This window comes from Chrysochloris asiatica, unplaced genomic scaffold, assembly GCF_000296735.1.
Source record: "Chrysochloris asiatica unplaced genomic scaffold, ChrAsi1.0 scaffold00215, whole genome shotgun sequence".
Taxonomy (NCBI): Eukaryota; Metazoa; Chordata; class Mammalia; order Afrosoricida; family Chrysochloridae; genus Chrysochloris; species Chrysochloris asiatica.
In genome coordinates this window covers 2,771,683-2,792,599 of record NW_006408733.1, presented here as the reverse complement: position 1 = coordinate 2,792,599, position 20,917 = coordinate 2,771,683, and the positions used below count along the sequence as shown (strand labels likewise).

The 20,917-nt window shown below is 36.9% G+C and overlaps 1 protein-coding gene across 1 annotated transcript in view; it reads right to left on the bottom strand.

Annotated features, from left to right (window-relative positions):
* Positions 1-283: 283 nt before the first annotated feature.
* KIF3A (kinesin family member 3A) overlaps positions 284-20,917 on the bottom strand; it is a 48,015-nt gene continuing 27,381 nt past the window's right edge. The window contains exons 8-16 of the mRNA XM_006872919.1: positions 19,860-19,958; positions 12,148-12,304; positions 6,145-6,325; positions 5,832-5,942; positions 4,600-4,725; positions 3,585-3,638; positions 3,187-3,255; positions 2,520-2,644; positions 284-332 (exon numbers count right to left, since the gene is read on the bottom strand). Of these exons, the coding sequence (XP_006872981.1) occupies positions 284-332; positions 2,520-2,644; positions 3,187-3,255; positions 3,585-3,638; positions 4,600-4,725; positions 5,832-5,942; positions 6,145-6,325; positions 12,148-12,304; positions 19,860-19,958 (971 nt within the window). The remainder of the gene's footprint in view (positions 333-2,519; positions 2,645-3,186; positions 3,256-3,584; positions 3,639-4,599; positions 4,726-5,831; positions 5,943-6,144; positions 6,326-12,147; positions 12,305-19,859; positions 19,959-20,917) is intronic.

Here is a 20,917-nt window from a genome sequence, read left to right as displayed (position 1 = left end):
AGATTTAGGTATGCATCAAATTTCAGCTCTCAAGAATATGAGTTGCTCCCCAAAACTGAAGAGTAACAGAACACTATGAACAATCACTACTTGTATGATTTTAATATGTTATATTACCTTAATATATACAAACACAAGGTATTAGGCAAATTCCAGTCATACTCCACAATTTACAGCTTCTGTTATTCAATATTATACAGATGTCTTCAGTGTTTTAGTTAGAGGTTCTGCCCAGGAATTAGATTATCAGTAATTTTTTTCTTGATTTTAAGTCCATGAACATTTACTGAAGTAAAGAGTCAATTACAGTTTCGGGTTTTGTAGAACGCTTTCTGTTATGAGAAAGAAAAAACAAAACAAAACAAAAACTTTCCTATAAGACTGAAATGCAAACACTCCAACACTGGGCAGCAGATAAACAAAGTGGCCAGAGTCTGGAAATACAGGCCAATGGTTGACCATGTAAGTCAGGTCTGGTGAACCTTTTTTCTGCCAAGGGCCATTTGGATAGTTATAATACCATTCACAGGCCGTACAATATTATCAACTTAAAAATTAGCCTGTTCAATGATACGATGTATGATAGAATGAATGTAAAACTAATGTTCTCCCATGTAAACTATCATATAATCCACAATAAAACACTAAAAAAAAAATTAAAAAATAAAAAATAGCCTGTTATATCTGGCCCAACATTTAACTCACCTCTAATGTGATGGCTGGAACTGCGGCTGCCTTGGCAGGGCTAGACCAAATGAATTCACTTAAACAACAACAATACAGCCTTTGGGCCAGACGTTCCCTACCACTGATGTAAGTGACCAATTCATGCCCACACCTTTGCAGGCTTGGGGAAGGTCACCAGAAACAGGTGTAAAAAGATGATGCCACACCCAGATTGGTGAGGGGCTGGGTAGATGATAATTTCCAACACTTGACTAAAACCTTGATTTTCTCTTTCTGTGGTATGCTAAATTATTAAAGGTTTACTTGGGAAATTTCAGAGACACAACTACCTGATGTAATTTTTCACAAAAAGATGAGGCTTTCTGCTCCCGTAAAGATGTACAGCCTCGGAAACCCTATGCAGGGTCGTTATGAGTCGCAACCGACTCCACAGCATATAACCACCACCACCAGCATACTTGTCTATGTAGGAACTGATGAAAATGCTATATTAACACACTGTGCTTACAGTTATTTTGCTCATCACATTAAAATATACATTGCTAATGAGGTACATAACATTGAACAAAACATATAATACAGTGTAATATAAATAAACCATTTATTGTGTGTATTAATTAGCCTAAGGCCACCATGTGCAAGAAAGATGAAACTTTCTGCTCCCACAAAGATTTATAGCCTTAGAAACCCTAAGGTGCTGGTGCTGTGGGATAATGCACTGGACCACAAGGTCAATTTGAACTGCAAGGCTGGTGGTTCAAATTCACCAAGTTGCTCCTTGGAAACCCTATGCAGGGATGCTATGAGTTGGAACTGATTCCAAGGCACTTAATAACAACGACCACCATGTTATTTTCTTAGGGTTTTAATGACAAACAGGCTAATACTGGTATAAAGATATGCTGGCTTTGGCTCGCATGCTCTAGACTAAGCAATGGACTGCTAACTGCAGGTCAGTGGTTCAAACCCACCAGCCACTCTTTGGAAGCCCTATATAGGTTTGCTATATGAGTCAGGACTGTTAATAGCAACAACAATGTTGACCCACTAATTTTTTTTTTCGGTTAAAACAAAAAAGTATACATGACGGGGCTTAAATAAGTTTGTGGAAATATGGAGAGGAAATGGAATGGAATTTTTCCACAAATATTTTGAAGGTCCCTTGTATTTTAAAATGAGTATTCTGAGAACTATCTCCAAAGTTGTATCAAATTATTTGCTCGTTTTAGGTCCACACAGTTTAAAACTAAGTATGTGGTGAAAAGTTGAGAGATTTCACATAAATAATCTGAATTTCTGACTTCTCCTTAGAAATGAGGTGCTACAGAAGTAGAAACACTTATAAAAGCTGATGAGCAGAAGAATTAAGTGTAATAATTACGAAATTACACGAGATAGCAGGTGATCTAGTCTATATGAGGGGGCTTCAAAAAGTGTGAAAAAATAGAATTAAAAGAAAATGGCAAAAAAAAGAAAAAAAAGAAAATGGCAAAAAAAAGAAACTGGCATCTTCCCATGAACTATTTGAAGCTTCTGGTATTTAGAATAAACAAAATAAACTATAGAAATACATTCTATTACTCAGGAGGGCTAGAGAAGTTGAAAAGATTTTAGTTCTTTAGCCAGGTTTTATTTATTCAAATTGCAACTACATAAGAACTTTAAAATTTACCTAGTATTTCATAAATAAACTAGTTTCTAATTTGATTTCTATGTTAATGTTTCAGCCAAAACTATTTGTTACGGTAGGTGAGAAAATGTTCATTTTCCGGAAATGTATCGAGCTAAAATATCCCATGGTTTCATTTTCTGGGACTCAAGGCCAGTCTTACCTTCTCCCTGTCTTTGGCCTTCCTTTTCCCTTTGAAGTTCGTGGCCTTTCTAATTTCATCAGGGACTGCCGCAGACTCTCCTCTGTGTAGGCGAGATACACATGGGAAAGGTCCACTTCAAAGGGCTAAATAAAAGAAACAGCAACAAGGCAATCTTAAAGGAAAATGTGAAGCCAGTTTGGAGGAAGATTTTAAATATTGAATAAACTCCTGGATTAAAAAGCGTAGAAGACAAGACCAAATAAACACTTCTAAGATATCTTCTTCTAATCCTGATACCTAAAATTTATTTACCAAGAGTTGGATAAACGAAGAAGCCCTGATCTAAAATTTCCTTAAAGCTGCTACCACTTCTTATTAACCTAAAACTAGGGCAGATCTGAAAAAGAAGAAACACACATCCCAGTCTCTAACCAGAGTCCCATGACCCCAAGAGGAAAAATTCCCAAAGATCGCCTCCATGGCACTCTTATGGTAGATATGAGCCTATCACTGAACAGGAATGGGCAGGTCCTAACAATCACTCTAATCTGTCTGTTTTCTCAAAAGATCAGTCCAGTTTTCATACAGCTGACTACCACATCTTAGGTTGATACAATTTAGTGGCTCACATTTCTACAGAAGAAACTAGAGTCAGCACACACACAAATACAAAAAGCACTCTTACATCTTTCTCCTTTTTATCAGGTACTGGAGTCTGCTTCCTCATGTTATTTCCTGTATAGGCGACACATTTCTCAAAAAAGGGGAAAAAAAGGGGGAAGAGAGAGTTGTCTTGATTAGAAGTTGTCTTTATACTGTGAATAAAACAGATTCCTGAAGTTATTATTTGAAAATCTTGACTGGCATACTCGAGCAGAAAGTGACATGTCAGTCAGTCCCGTGTATCCCCTGACCTATGCCTTCTCCACTACATCACTTCTGCTTTAGCGTTAGTACTCCTCCCTACTGAATTCTCATCTGATTCATCTCAGTGCCACCTTCCTCCCAATGGTAGCCAGCACATTTTTCCTAGTCCATAGGAAGTACTCTGAAAACATTTCATGAAATAAAGATAATACTCACTAGCTGCCATTCTCCTATGTCTTCATTCCAGTGGACATAATTTTCAATCATTTCCTTTTAAAAGAGGTTAAAGTCTACTTTTAATATTTAATAACATTTAAAATATTGAAAAATAATCATGGGACTAAAACCTTAATAACATTAAGTGAAAAAGGTAGGTCTTTAAAAATCATATATTGTATGAAACCCTTTTTGTACACTGAAAACTAAGATATAAATATTTATACTTTAGTTATACCACATAAATGAAAAAAAACGAGGGAATGAGGAATGTGGGACTCAGGATGGTTGGGTTGGAAGAAGTAAAGGAATGTGATAAAAGAAGGTTAGATGTAAGCTACTGTCAAAGTCCTAGCTTTCATTTTAGGTGATTAGTTCCTAAGAGTTCATTATAAAATAAGTAAAACCAGGCCACCTAAGGACCAATAAGGAAAGGGTATCATGCATCAGGATTTATTTAATCAATTCTGTGCTCCTGCAGTCAAAAAATAAAATAGCATGCCTTATTTTTTGACAAATTTCTAAAAGCTGTACTGAGACTCTACAAACAAATTTTTTAAGCCAGTAAGCTAGAGTCTAAAAAAATAAACTGGCAAGATGGAAATTTGTGGCTAAAAAATAGCAGCTCAGATTTTAAAATTACACTAGTACTGAGTAGTATTGAGGATTAACATCCATAAGCAGGGGGAAACCTCATTCGCACAGGACTTTTGTTTATTCTATTTATGTGATAAAGGTGTTGAATGAATGAACAACCTTGATTTTGAGTGCAGTAACATGAATCTGAGTTCCTCCAAATGGTTCAGAAATTATTTGGATACCCAAAATATTCAAATAGAAAATTATGAGCTAAGAAAAGTTAACTGAAATGAAATGTGATGGTATTAGTTCAAGAAAATGTTCAGTAAATGAAATGTAAATATTTACTGTCAATCAAAACAGATATTATATTTCCTTGTTCCTTAGCCTAACCAGTCAAATGACCTAATGTGTATGTCAGAAAATGTCCTGTCACCTGATAATCCTGAGGTATAAAGTTATCAATAATTAGCATCTGAAGTCGAAGTTCCCGGCTAAGTTGTCGAATGTTCTCTAGCAGGCCTTCAATTTCCCGCTGATGTTCTTGTTGGAGATCGGCCATCTATCAGAAAAGTCATGAAAATATTATAAACAAGCAGATGTGAAAAACAGAAGAGCTCCCTCTGCCTAGGACAGTGGCGTAAGGAATCTTGCTCGGAGAGTTTACCTGGTTCTTTTACAAAAACACAGCGAGTGAGATTATTTACCTCTTACCATCCAATCCATGTTAGTGAAGGTGTGAAAAGAAACAATTTCAGCTTAATAGCTAAAAATTTAAATTGCACTTATGAGGGAAATATTTTCTCTCTTTAAAATTGTAAGAACATATTATATTTCCTTTAGGAATCTTGTTTTTGTTAAGAGCCGTTGAGTTGCTTCCGATGCAAAGTAACCCTTCATAGGGTTTCTGAGGAGCAGCTGTTGAGTTTGAACAGTTGGCCTTGCAGTTAGCAGTCCAGTGCATATCCTACAGTGTCAAACCAGGCCTCTTCGTATTTAATCTAAGAAATTTCTTTTTTTAAAAAAAAATAAATTTAGAGCTCCATTAGCAGGTTTGGGAGAAAGATGAGGCTTTCTGCTCCTGTGAAAATTTATAGCTTCAGACACCCTATACACAGTCACTATGAACTAGATTTCAACGTGAGGACAAAAGTGCACCTGACCATGGTGTTTTCAATAGCCTCAGATGCATGTGAAAATTGGACAATGAATAAGGAAGACTGTAAATTTAATGCATTTGTGTTATGGTGTTGGGAAAGAATGTTAAAAGTGCCACGGACTGCCAAAAGAACAAACAATTCTGTGTTCAAAGAAGAGTAACGAGAATGCATCTTGGAAAAGCCAAGCTAACCAGACTTCATCTCTCATACTTCAGACATACTATCAGGAGGGACCAGTCCCTAGAGAAGGACATTATGCTTGATAAAGTGGAGGGTCAGCAAAAAAGAGGGAATCCTCAACAAGATGGACCGGCACAATGGCAGCAGCAATGGATTTGAGGGTAGCAGTAATTTGGGGGATGGTCCAGGGCTGGGCAGTGTTTCGTTCTGCTGTACATACGGTTGCTGTGAGTTGGAACCAACTCAACAGCACCTAACAAAAACAACAAGATGAAACCGACTCGAAGGCCCTAACAACAAATTAGTAGGTTACTTTTAAGACACCAACCTCTGACTTTGCAGCCATCAACATAGTCCAAACTTTCTTTAATTTCTTGGTCTTTCCCTGTGCTTCCTCTTGTAAGCTGGTATATTTTTCTTCAATATCCAAGCGTTCTTGCTATGACAAAAATTGGTAAACTTCAGAATAATGTTCTTCAATAAATCACAAATTTGTTTTATAAATGATACCAGTGTTTAGCAACTATTATCTTTCAAAGAAATCTATAATCTTTAAAAAATTCATTAAAAATATAATTAGTTTTTCACTTGAAAAGTTAAATATTTTAGATGAAGAATAAATCAAACCTCAGTCACGTTACCTCTTTTTCCTCAAGTTCTCTGCGAAGCTGTTCTGCCCTTTTCCGTCTTTCTTCCAGTTCCATATTTGATTCTTCAAGAAGTTTCTCTTGTTCCTCAGCTTTTGCCAATAAATCAACACCACCAACAATCACCTTCTTCTCCAGTGCAGATAACTTTTCCAGCAAAGACTGATGCTCTTGTCTGTTTGTTAAAATGAGAGTATTCTATATTCAGGTATGATCTACTAGTCTACTGCTGATAATCATTGCCCAAAATTTAATAAGAATTTGGATGTACAATTTCAAAACAGGAAAATAATTATGAAACATCTCTAGAAAATAATAACACATAATATTATGATTTAATCTACAATTAAACAGATTGTTTTTCTTTCCACACAGAATACAAAATAATCAAAGAAGATGTAAATTGTAAAAATATGTACACCACACATAATGGAATCATTCTATTCAAAAGTAACCCTGGTGCTGCTGCTGTATGCGGTTAAGTCGGCTCTAACTCATAGTGACCGTGTAGGATACAGAAGTGCCCCCAGAATTCCCTAGGCTATATAATCTTGAAGGGAGCAGACTGCCAGGTCTTTCTCCAGCGTCTTCATTTACCTTGGACAAGTGGTACAGACATCCCCCATACGGAGTACTGCCTTTACCATTATCAAAAATAACAAGTGTCTACTGGTGGTATGGAGTTCTGGTGTGGTGCTGTGGTTAATGCGCCAGACTGCAAAGCCATTTGAACTGCAAGGTCGGTGGTTCAAGCTCACCAGCTGCTCCTCGGAAACTCTATACAGGGTCGTTATGGGTTGGAATCGACGGCATTTAAAAACAACAACAACTGGTGGTATATGATGCTGTTGTTGCCATCGAGTCAGTACCGACCCACAGCGACTATATGCACAGCAGAACGAAACACTGCCCAATCCTGGGCCAACCTCACTATTGTTGCCACACTTGAGTCCATCGATGCTGCCACTTGGTCAATCCATCTCGTTGGGGGTCTTCCTCCTTTTCTCTGACTCTCCACCTTACCAAACATGATATACTTCTCCAGTGACTGGTCTCCTGACAATATGTCCAAAGTATGAGAGATGAAGTTTGGCCATCTTGGCCTCCAAGGAGCATTCTGGCTGCACTTCCAAAATGGATCTATTGGTTCTTTTGGCAGCCCATGGCACTTTTCAATATTCTCCTCCAACACCGTAACTCAAAAGCATCAATTCTTCTACGGTCTTCCTTATTCACTGTCAAGCTTTCGCATGCATATGAGGTGACTGAACATACCATGGCTTGCTTGTGTCAGGCACACCTTAATCCTCAAGCTGACATCTTTGCTCTTCAACACTTTCAAAAGGTCTTGTGCAGCAGATTTGCCTAATGCAATACGTCATTTGATCTCGACTGCTGCTTCCATTGAGTGTTGATAGTTGATCCAAGAAGAATGAAGTCCTTGACAACTTCAATCTTAGTTGGTTACATATTGGGCTGCTAGTCACAAAGTCAGCAGTTCAAGCCCACCAGCTGCTGTACAGGAGAAAGATACTCCTGAAAAGATTTACAGCCTTAGAAATCGTATACAGGGTCGCTATGACTTGGAACCGACTTGACAGCATACAACAATTATCTAGAAAGTGATTCCCCCTCCCATCCCTGGTAACTAGCAAAGACCACTGCTTTCTTTGTGTATACTTATTACTGACTTTTTATAAAAGTAAGACCATATAATATTTGTCCTTTTGTGACTGACTTATTTCACTCAGCGCAATGTCCTTCAGCTTGATCCATGCTATGTTTTGTGGACTCTTCATTAATCTATATAGATATGTAGTATATCATTGTATATATGAGCACTTGGGTTGTTTCTGACTTCTTACTATTATGAGTAATGCTACAATGAACAGAGAATATTTATTCATGTCACTGCTCAGTCTGTCTTTGAGTCAACTGATAGGTAAGTTGGAACAGTTAGGTACAGTTCATATCCAATGTTAGTTAGTGAAAGGTATGTCTTAGTATATGGTATAGTGTGCCTTTCTATGCATAAAAAATTTTAAAAACATAGATATACTACAACATCCTTAACATAATACACAATAATTTGATGCATGTTACAAAGTAATACCCATTTGTTATTACAAGCTATTGCATACTCTTTGAAATTTTCATAACATTTTTATGGGTTTGGTTTATAACTATGGGTTGTACATAAATTGGACATTCCTAACCCATGGGCTGCCTGTACTATTCAAGCTCTTTAGTTACTATTTGCAATGTAGTGGATTATTTAATGGCTCTTCTAGTCACAGTCTTGTAACTCCCACCAAACAACGTTTATCCCTGCTGGTTATGGGTAAGAGAAGGTGAGAGAAGATGCTGGTAGGATAGGATTCAGTTGTGAGTGGGTAACAGAATTAACTGTGACAGTAAAATCTTAGAACTCGAACGTGTATAAAATGAATTCAGAAGCCGGAATGGGGAATCTCACTACCATCAAAGATGATCCAGGAGTGGCGTGTGTCCTTTGGAAAGTCAAGATCCCTGCACATTGAATCTCCTCATCCCAGGGACAGAAAGCTGTGACACCAGAGGAGTGGCAGAGGAGCACAGCACCAGAAGTAAGAGCCAGAGCACAAGACAGAGCAGTGGGCTTCCAGGACCACAGGACAAGTAAAGCTGAGTGACTCTGAGCAGAGAGGCTTGTTTGCAGACTGAGGTCCCTCTGAACACTTGATTGAGGCAGCTAGGTTTGCTGACCCATGACTAGAGCCAAGTGCCTTCAGGCTGAGCCGTAATTAGTGGAGTGGCGTGCCCTATGAGTACTTATCAGGGGCCCTAAAAGAGCTGTGTAACATTGTGCAAGCAGAGAGGCCTGTTGGTGGGCATGGCTAAACAGAGGCTGTCCTGACTGGAAGAACTGTGTCCTGAGCATGTTCTGATTCTGTATTGTAACCTGATAACCTTCCTAGTAAAATCTTTAACTGGTGAATATGGTGTCTGACAGTGTTTCTCTGCTATCCATAAGGTTTTCAGTGACTAAATATTCAGAAGTAGTTCATCACTCCTTCTTCCTAGTCTGTCTTCGTCTGGAAGCGCATCTGAAACCTGTCCACATTGGGTGACCCTGCTGGTATTTAAAATACCGGTGGCATAGCTTTCAGAATCATAGCAACTCACAAGCCACCACAGTATGACAAACTGACAGATGATACCTTAGGCACTAGTGAGCTGAAATGGACTGGTACTGGCCATTTTGAATCTGATGACCATATGGTTTACTATGCCATATGACAAACTGAAGAGGAATGGTGTTGCATTCATTGTCAGAAAGAACATATCCAGATCAGTCATGAGGTACAATGCTATCTGTGATAGGATATATATGCGCCTACAGAGAAGCCCAGTTAATACTACTATTATTCAAATTTATGCAGCAACCACTAAAGCCAGTTGAGGATGAAACAGAAGAATTCTACCAATTTTTTCTTCAATCTGAAATTGATCAAACATGCAATCAAGATATATTGATCATTACTGGTGATTGGAATGCAAAGGTTGGGAGCATAGAGGAAGGATCGGTAGTTTGGAAAATAGGGCCTTGGTGATAGAAATGATGCTGGAGATCACATGATAGAATTCTGTACAATCAATGATTTGTTCATTTCAAATACCTTCTTTAGACAGCATAACAGATGACTATACACATGGACCTCGCTAGATGGAATATATAGAAATCAAATTGACTACATCTGTGGAAAGAGACAATGGAAAAGCTCCATATCATCAGTAAAAATAAGGCCAGGGGCAGACTGTAGAACAGACTCATATGCAAATTCAAACTGAAACTGAAGAAAATGAAAACAAGTCCACAAGAGACAAAACATGACCTTGAATATATCCCACCTGAATTTAGAGATCATCGGAGGAACAGATTTTATACATTAAATACTAAAGACCGAAGACCAGAAGAGTTGTGGGATGAAACCAAGAACATCATACATGAAGAAAGCAAACTATCATTAAGAAGATAAGAAAGAAGGAAAAAGTCAAAATGGATGTCAGAAGAGACACTGAAACTTGCTCTCCAGTGTAGAGATGCTAAAGCAAATGGAAGAAATGGGGAGGTACAGGACCTGAACAGAAAATTTCAAAATCAGCTAGAGAAGATAAAGCCAAATATTAAAACAAAATGTGCAAAGATCTGGAGTCAGAAAACCAAAAATGAGGCATTTCTCAAGCTGCGGGAACTGAAGAAAAAATTCAAGCCTCGACTTTCGTTATTGAAAGCTTCTCTGGGCAAACTATTGAAAGATGCAGAAAGTATCATAAGAATATGGAAGGAATACACAGAGTCACTGTACCAAAAGGAAATGGGTAATGTTCAGCCATTTCAAGAGGTAGCGTATGATCAAGAGTCAATGATACTGAAGGAGGAAGTCCAAGGTGCATTGAAGGAATTGGCAAAGAACAAGGCACCAGGAACTGATGGAATAAAAATTGAAATCTTTCAAAGAATTGAGGCGGCACAGAAGGCACTCACTCATCTCTGCCAAGAAATTTGGGAGACAACTATCTGGCCAACTGATTGGAAAAGATCCGTGTTTGTGCCCATTCCAAAGAGAGGTGACCCAACAGGACTTGGAAATCATAAATCTCTTTGATATCCCATGTGAGTGAAGTTTTACTAAAGGTAATAGAGAAACAGCTGCAAGCACACATTGACAGAGAACTTCCAAAAGTTGAACGCAGATTCAGAAGAGGCCGTGGAACGAGAGATACCAATGCTGATGTCCGACGGATCTTGGCTGAAAGCAGAGAATATTAGAAAGATGTTTATCTGTGCTTTACTGACTAAGCAAAGGCTTTCGATTGTGTAGATCATGACAAGCTATGGACAACATAGCAAAGTATGAGTATTCTGGAACACTTAATTGTGCTCATGAGGAATCTGTACATGGACCAAGAGGCAGTTGTTCGAACAGAACATGGGAACACTAAATGGTTTAAAATTATAAAAGGTGTGCGACAGAGTTGCATTCTTTCACCATACTTATTCAACCTGTATGATGAGCAAATAATCTGAGAAGCTGGGTTACATGAAAAAAAAAAACGTGGCATCAGGATTGGAGGAAGATCAAGGAGCACAGCCTTTGGTATGGATTACATCTCAATGTCAATAAAACAAAAATCCTCACCACTGGACCAATACACAACATTCTTATCAATGGAGAAAAGATTGAAGTTGTCAAGGACTTCATTCTTCTTGGATCAACTATCAATACTCAATGGAAGCAGCAGTCGAGATCAAACAATGTATTGCATTAGGCCAATCTGCTGCACAAGACCTTTTTAAAAGTGTTGACGAGCAAAGATGTCAGCTTGAGGACTAAGGTGCGCCTGACCCAAGCCATAGTATGTTCAATCACCTCATATGCATGTGAAAGCTGAGCAGTGAATAAGGAAGACCATAGAAGAATTGATGTTTTTTGAGTTATGGTGTTAGAGGAGAATATTGAAAGTGCCATGGGTTGCCAAAAGAACCAATAGATCCATTTTGGAAGAAGTGCAGCCACAGTGCTCCTTAGAGGCCAGGATGGCCAACTTCATCCCTCATACTTTGGACATATTGTCAGGAGGGAGCAGTTTCTGGAGAAGGATATCATGTTTGGTAAGGTGGAGGGTCAGAGATAAAGAGGAAGACCCCCAACGAGATGGACTGACCAAGTGGCAGCATCGATGGATTCAAGCGTGGCAACACTTTCGTTCTGCTGTGCATAGGGTTGCTATGAGTCAGTACCAACTCGATGGCACCTAACAACAACAAAAACAACAACAAGGCGTCTGAGTTCTGTGTGGCCATTGCAATGGATTATTGAAGTCAGCTGAGTAGAATGCTGTCGCAGGATTGTTAATGCTCATTTTTACACTACTCAATTTTCTTGCTTATACATCTCATGAAAAACTCTGAAGCTTTCAATCATGAATTCATCTCAATTCAATCATACTCACTGGGCTTTCAGAAGATCCTTTTCTCGTTTCTCTAACTCAGCTCTAGCCTTGTTTCTTTCTTCTTCTTCCATGTCAAGCTTTGTTTCAAGTGCTTTCCTCTCCTCATCAATTTTTGCTTGCATTTCAACCATCTTATCTGGAGACACTTTCTTTTTACCTATTTGTGTTATTGAATTGAAACAATCCCCAAGATAAGTTGTGTAAATTATCCAATGTACAACCACCTAGATTGCTCAATGACACAAAATATCAAAATTTAAGGATATCAAATTGACTTAAAATTGACTTTTATATTTATTATGTTCCTGAAAGAACTTTTAAACCAATTGTCCAATTCATATTGTGGTCTAAGTGCAAAGTGCTAGCTAAGAACAAAAATAAGTGAATGAGGAGCAAAACAGATGAGCAGAAAGAAAGATTAACTGAAAAACAAAAAAAAGCAAAGATCTGTGTGCTCTAAACAACATCTATAGGTGAAAATAGGGTATCGTTCTTGAGTTACTTTTTCTGATAAGCACCAAGTCTAAAGCCAAGTGGTTTCTCAAAAGATCTCCCCTAAAATCACATAAAACAAATGCATAAATTAAAGCCTCAGTATCAGGCAGCATTTATACGAATAAGTACTTTGTATTTATCAGAGTTGTAAACTTTTCAATAAAATTACTTGGCACTCTTTTATTTCATATATTTTAAGGGAAGAAATTCGATACTAATGATAGAAAAATTACAAAGACCCTGACAGCCACTTTACAGTTGCTACACTGCTATGATGTACCATTAAACCCTAACTGAGCAAGTCAAATGACTCGTTATCATGTCAAACTAGGGATCACTGCAATAGTCTCCCTAGTCAGAATAAACAAGTGTCAAGTACAAATACTGGGAAATCTTACAGCTGAAAACATACCTTTCAACTGGTTATTCTGATGATAACACCTAGTAGGATGTTCTATACACATGTAATAATAGGTACTTAATAAAATTTTACTGAATTAATTTATTATGAAAAATCACAAAGAATATAAAAAACAGCTTATAAAACTGGTTATTAAATCTTATCAAGGCTAATTCATTTCTGGTAATGCATTTTCTTGCCTGAGAGCTTTCTGCCATTCTTAAAATTCCTTCCCACAGGAGCACAGAAGAGCGAAAACCAGAAGAGTTTCTACATTGCTAATGTTTCCACCCAACAGTTAACCCCTCCTGCTTATAAGGAAAGAGAATTGAAAAATAATTATAATGGAGATATATACATACATATACGGAGAATTACGCATAAGCTTTAGTTTTGTGAGACAAAATTATACAAAAAACTCAAGGGTTTGAAATACATAACCCTTCATTTCTATAGAAATATAAATCTAAAACAAATGAAAACCACAAAATAAATAAATAAAAGATGAAATAAAAGCACTGATCCAAATTCATGCTCTGGTGTGGTGTGATTCCTTGCATTCCAAAAGTCAGTATGTAGAACTGACTCTGCTGATATTTTATTTTTGGCAATTCACCTGCATGAACCTTCTGAATTACACTGTGTTAGAAAGAGTTCCTACTCCTAATGAATCCCTACGATGGACTTCATGTCAATAATACTACTCCTTAGAAATTTGAGGGGAAAGTTCTAGGTATAAAGTATACATTCCAAAACTTGTAATTCCTTCCCACTTCGGAATCACACTTTTTTTTTTTTTAAAAGGCAAATATTTTAAGACAAAAGAAAATGGTTGTATAAAGACATGGACACTAAGTATGGAGGAAATGAGCTGAACAACATAAGAGTTTTTAGGTTTCTAAGATCAGAGTTTTTTTTTTTTTACAGCTAAAAACTTAGTTTCAAAATCCATCAAGAGGCAACAAAACATTTTATATGTAGAAAGACATAGACCTATTAATGAATTGCTACTCTGCCTGAATTACACTAGTAATTCAAAATTATTCAGTTTTTTGTTTTTTTTCCAAATAGATGCTTTAGCAGCAAAACTCTTGTGCTACTCTAACATTTTTATGATGATGCCCATACCCATACATGCACAGTCAGGTTTAGATTCAAAAGTCTAATATTTAGTAACGTGTTACTCTGACAAATCCTAATATTTCTACCCAGAACATATTTTAGGCTAAAATCTTTATTATCTTTCTCCTGAGGAGCGCTGGTGCGTTCAAGCTGCTGACCTATCAGTTCACCCACTGCACCACAAGGGCAGCTTCTCTCTTAACCAGGTCCTTTAAAATGTGACATCATTGAAAGTCACTTTTGCACACATTTTTTGCATTACAGCAAAATCTCATTAACCAAACCAATAAACAAAACAATCTTCTCTTCCTCTAATACTCCATGACTGGGATTAGTATAAAATTTCAGGTAAATAACTCTAAACAAAGTTGATGTCCTAAAGAGCACTGCTATTAAGCCAATCAAGAATAGTGACATTTTAAACTGCCCATTGGCTTTGTAATATGCTCTGACCAAAACAAGGACAGTGAACTTCGGCAAGGGATAGCTAAAGGAAGCATTTCCAGTAAGTACTAACTGATTGCATTTCATGACATGAGCACCTACAGACACAGGTATCCAGGCATTTAAATCCCAGCTAAGGGGCAAAGAAAGGGTAAGGAGCTGGAGAGAGATTAATGTCTGAATGTGAAATCATTTACACTTGTATCTTCAAAATTTGGTTTAGTAAGTCTTTTAAGAAATTACACAAAAAAGGAGCTTAAAAAATAAAAAAAGTTTAAGTTATCCATGAAGGATATATTTTTTAGGATAAATGATAAAATACTTACCTTGCCAAAAAAAATTATTAATTGTTTAAAAAGTGTAATGTAGCTAAATAACAAATTTCTTCATGGGATAACTAATTGTACAATGTGGAGTGCAAATCAATCACACCAACCTGCTTGATCTTGCAATAAGAAGAAGTAAGCAAATCGCAGACAGGAAGCATGTGCACAGAGATGAGGAAGAAAAAAAGAAAAACATTATTTCTTTCACAAAACAAAGAAAAATGTGTAATAGCATTCATTTATAGAGCAGTACAGAAACAAATCATTATCAAAACTGAACTCGGGCCCATGTAAAAAGAGAGCGTATTCAACACGATGAGCGATGTTGTTTACGCAAAGATAAGAAGACTAGTTTAATCTAAGATTACAGTTCAAATCAATCTCAAGAGCTTACACTGACTCCCATACTCCTGCAAATAAAACCCATGGGCACCATGAGGTTAGACCAACAGTAAACATGGAATTGGGAACCTGCTAGGACCTGGGAGCACTGGACCACAAGGCTGGTTTGAACTACAAGGTGGATGGTTCAAACTCACTAGCCGCTCCCTGGAAACTCTACAAAGGGTCGTTATGAGTCAGAACTGACTCAATGGGGACTTAACAACAAGAAGAAGACCTGGGAGTACTCTAAAAAGGTAAACTGAAAAAAAAAATAGGCTAATGTGAAAATCATTAAGTTAAAAGTAACAAAAATCACAATTCATTTTCAGATTTCCCAATTCAATGTTCCTTCAAGAATAAGGATTCATTACAGGTATGCCCCCCTTTAAGAAAATTGAATACAAAATTTTCAACCAACTAAACAGATGAATTATCGTTTATATATGCATATATTATCAGAAGGATTTAATGAAGAATTTTTAAAGATAGAAAGTTCTTCCAATGTAGTCACAATGTAATTTGCTTTTCCAACTTGATTTACAAGCAATGTTTTTCAAAAACATTTACGACCTAAAGTGAAGCACACCTGCATAAAAACAAATATTCAATCTCATAGATTAAAAATAATCATAATGATTCTACTTAAGTAAATGACCAAATTGATGACTCAAGCAAAAGGTGCTTAAAAAAATAAAAAAGGCCATTCACATTTTTAAAGGGAGAGTACATACATGTTACATAAAGCAACCACATGCTAGGGAAACCACCTCTCCTCACCCACATCACCCCCCAAGAATTTAAATTATGTGCTCAGTATGCGAATTGTAATGAAAACTTCCTGAATTGAAACAGTACAATTCATTTCATGACATATCTTAATTTACCAAAACCAAAACCAAACCCACTGTCATGGAGTGAGTCCATTCCAAATCACAGCCACTCTACAGGCCAGAGTAGAGCTGCCTCATAGGGCTTCCCAGGCTGTAACCTTTACAGAGGCTGACTGCTACACCTTTCTCCCACAGGCTTGAATGCAACTACTCTTAAAAAGGACTAAGGTCAGTTTTAAAGCAGTACACTCAATTACAGAACCTCCCACGGAAAAGATGTGGCTTGTGTTTTGCAGTTTATAACACAAAATAATACCTCTGTAAGGCTTCTAAAGCAATTTCATGTATTACTATTTTTTCATATTCTTGGAGATGTTCATTGAGGAAGTTACAACATCAGAACAATAAATAATCAATATGGTATTAGTTTTGGAAAGAGTTTGTGTGTGGATAATGCTTTAAAAGACAGTAAGCTGCAAGCTAGCACAAGAACACAGCACCTCTCTTATCTACTAAAAGAAAATTTAAATAGACAAAATTAAACGCTTTTCAATTTACCTAAGGTTTAAGAAAAAGTCTTTGTCTAAATTTGAAATAAGTCTAGACAGATTCTGTATAAACTCATGAATTTAAATTCTCTAGTAATATCTTAGAAAGTTCTCTTAAAATTGATCATGTTAATTTAGAAATGGGAATAAATGGTCATTTGAAATAAAATACTATTCAACATATTTTTACATGTTTCAAAGTTTACTTTTTCTTTTAATTTGGAAGCTTTCGATCTCAAACTACCCCTAAGAATAGGAAACCCACCAAAGTGTAAAAGCTCTTAAACTGTAAGACATGTTATAATGGGCACCAATGTCCTTCCAAATATAATTTACACTTTTAGAAACGGAGGATTTGTCATTACATGGCCCTTAAACTGGTTGGGATTAGAAAATGATGATCAAAACATAACAAGGAACACTTAAGAATTATTCTTTTATACAGCTTACTAGCTCTCTTTACATTATCTCAGTTGCGACAGCATGAATCTCTCTTCCATTGTCTCAGACATAAGCTTAAGCATGTTTTAACAATTCATTATGGTTAACTGGAAGCAATGAAGACGGAGTTGGATGGGTGGGACGGATCAACACATGCTTTGGTCTACAGAGAAGTTCAACATGTATTCTTAAGTAATGACAGGGAACACTGCAGCATTTCTCAAATGAAGCCCATGGATTATGGAAAAGCCAAAGCTCTGTTAGAGAATTGAAGCGCTACCACTCACTAGGCAAGAACTTATCCAGAGGTTTCTCTATCACAGAACATGTGGAGTCTGAACTACTGCTGCTGCTACTGCCTGGAAGACAAAGAAATGAGCCCAACTGGAACCAAAGAAAGAGGAAAAAGAAATGAACACAAACAAGGAGAAAAATTCAGTTCCAGAGGAATTTTAAAGAACAATAAAGGTTTATATTAAAGAACCAAAATTTTGTCCCCCCTTACAATCAGTCTTGATTGTCGATCAGTATTAGCCCCGTCACAGTCTTAGAAGCGAATTAGAAACTAGGTTCCTTGAAGCATATGCAATGGAAAAACCCACTATTCATCCAAAACAGGATTATTCTGAAAGGTGAAACAACAAGACTAAAAAAACAAAGTCATTTGGTGATGTTTTAAAGTCTATATTTAAACTATTTTGGTTGATATGCTAAATGAACTGCTTTAAAACTTCCAGTTGCTATGGAGTTGATTCTGGTTCATGGCATCTCCACGTGTGTCAGAGAAGAACTGTGCTTCTCAGGATTTTTAATGCAGCAGATCACCAGGCCTGTCTTTTAAGGTGACTCTGGGTGAACTCAAACCAGCAATTTTTAAGTTAGCAGCCAAGCACTTTAGCTTCTGTACCACTCAGGGACTAAAAAGTCGTATGTAACAAAAAGTAATGAATGTTAAAATACTCTTTCTTACAGGTTGGAGTCCCTGGGTGGTGCAAACCACTAATACATTCGGCTGTTAATTGAAAGGCTGGAGGTTAAAGTTTACCCAGAGCTTACCAAGGCCTGGCAACCCACTTCCAAAAACCCAGTCATTGAAAACTCTAGGAAGCACAGGTCTATTCTGTCACACGTGGGGTTGCCATGAGTCAGAGTCAACTCAATGGCAACTGGGATAGCCAGGCTGACCCATCTCTGGCTTTGCTCTCTTCTTTCCAAACCATCAAGCTACCGGATATAATTATTTCTTTAAGGTTCCATAGCAAAACTCAAAATAGGGTTTAATGAAAAATTTAAACTGCCAAGCCTGGGAAGAAGGTACTATTAAATATTCTAACTTATATTAAACATGGCAATTTTTTCTATTTAAAATGTTATTTTGAACAAATCCATTATCTGCTTCAGTCCTGAAAATAATTGTCAACTCTGAAAAAAGTAGGAAAAATAGGTATGAAGACAAAACTATTTCTCTAAATCAGGGGTCAACAAATTTGTTCCATAAAATAATAAACTTACTGCCAGTGAGTCGGTTCTGACTCACAGTGACCCTACAGGACAGAACAGAACTGCTCCTTTGGGTTTCTGAGATTGTAAATCTTTATGGGAGCAGACAGCCTCATCTTTCTCCCAAGGAGCAGCAGGTGGGTTTGAACCACCAACTTTGTGGTTAGTAGTCTATTGTACCACCAGAGCCAGATAATAGTTTTTGTAAAACATATGGTCTCTATCACAATACTAATCTCTTGCTTTAATGTAAAACAGTCAAAAGACCATATGTAAGCACGTGAACATGGCTGTTTTGATATAATTTCATTGCTAAAAACAGGAAGGAAGCCAAATCTGGCCCACTGTCATCTTTGCCTGCCAACCCTTGCTCTAAATCATGCTTCTCTTGCCATTTGAAGTGACAGCCTTTAAGGTTTGAAATCTGGGACTCCTGATGAAGCAGTGATGGGTTTTATTTCCAGCAAGCTCATTTTTAGTAAGATAAGCAAAATAGGCACCAGCTTGAAAACAATGATCCACATTAATGGAAGAGAGTTCAGACATACGGAAATACTTGGGATAAAAATGTTTGAAATATAGGCCATTATAATATGTCTCTCTTTTGCCTGCTATTCTAAATATTTATCACAACAAATACCATCTTAAGTTACACTTGGCAACAAATGTCCCACAAGAGAGTGCAAATGAGACAACATTTTATAAATTAAAAAGCAGTACCTTAATGTTCTCAATGATAAACAAAATGTAAAAAAAAGACCTTACTAAAATAAAAAATAGTATCCTAAAAAAAGAAAGTATCCCCATGCAAATGTATCATTTAAAAATCAATGACTTCTAAAACTAATCTTGCTTGAGAAAAATCCCCACAATAGCCTAAATTACCTAAGAAATTTAGGTTCCAAACACAGCTGAGAGTTCTTACACAACATTAAAACACTACATGCAATTTAAAAATGATGTATCCACCATCATAGATATTTACAATTCCCAAGTTTAAAGTACAGAACCTATGGTATTATGTATGGTTCAGCTATAGTAGGTCAGTATAGAAGAAAAATAAAGCAAAGTTGAAGCTAACGTCTCCTGCTCTAATAGTGCCATCTTTAAAATAGACAAAATAAGTGCAATGTAGCATTCTATTGCCTTAAGAAAGGTTAGGCCATTATTCAGTAGTAATCCCACTTCATTTCCACAAGTTAGAACACTAAAAAGAACTCACCCCTTCTTTTCTTCCTTTTCTCTCCATCTTCTCCAACTTCACCCTCTTCGTCATCATCATCCTCTGACCCACTGACATCAGATCCTGATATTTCTTCCCCTTGGAAAGGAATTAAACACAATGGTTTTATTCTGTACCATGTCACTGGATAATTAGGAAATATCTGCTATCAACTTTCTTAAATTTTAATGCCCCAAACAAACCTTAAATACTCTTAGACTGTATATAGTAGTTATGTTAAACCCCAGGAATGATGTAAGTATTTTGATAGGATATAGGAACTTCCATGAAGGAGTTTCTAATGGTCAAAGTTGAAACAATTTGAGAAAATAAATAACAGTAACATAGGATTATAATTCACAGACTAAAATAAATCTTTCAATTACATTTTTTCATGAACTTTTTGAAGACCTCTCCTATCACTGGGTCCACATAGGACCAGGCAGTACTTGGTACATAGTCACTTTGAGTTAGAACCAACTCAACAGCCTCTGACACCAACCATCTAGTGATATAAATACCTGAATAAATATGTAAATGGAAGAGAAGGGACAGCGCTTCCTTATATAATAAATGTAGAAGGAATGGTGGTAATAGAAAAGCACCACTGAGCAAATACCACAGAACTTACTGTTGTAGGCAAGAACCATCAACGGATGCTAAAACCAGTGGGAGAAAGCATGACACACAGGATCTTTCACATTCTCAAAGTAACCCCCCACAAGACATATAACATTTACAAAGGGAAAAATAAAATAGTATTTTTACAGAGGAACAACCTGGTAGACTAACTATGGGAGAATTTTAGACAGACCAGAACTGAGGAACATTCTATAAAATATCTAACCAGTACCCTTTCAAAAGTATCAAGAATATAAAAGGCAAAGAAAGTCTGCAGAACTGTGGCAGACTGGAGGAGACTAAGAGGACACAATAACTAAATGCAATATGGGATCCTGAAGTGGATATAGTGCAGAAAAAGAGCAGTACAAGAAAAATGGGCAAAATTCAAATAAGATCTGTCCATTAGTTTATAGAATTGTATGACTGTTAAGTTT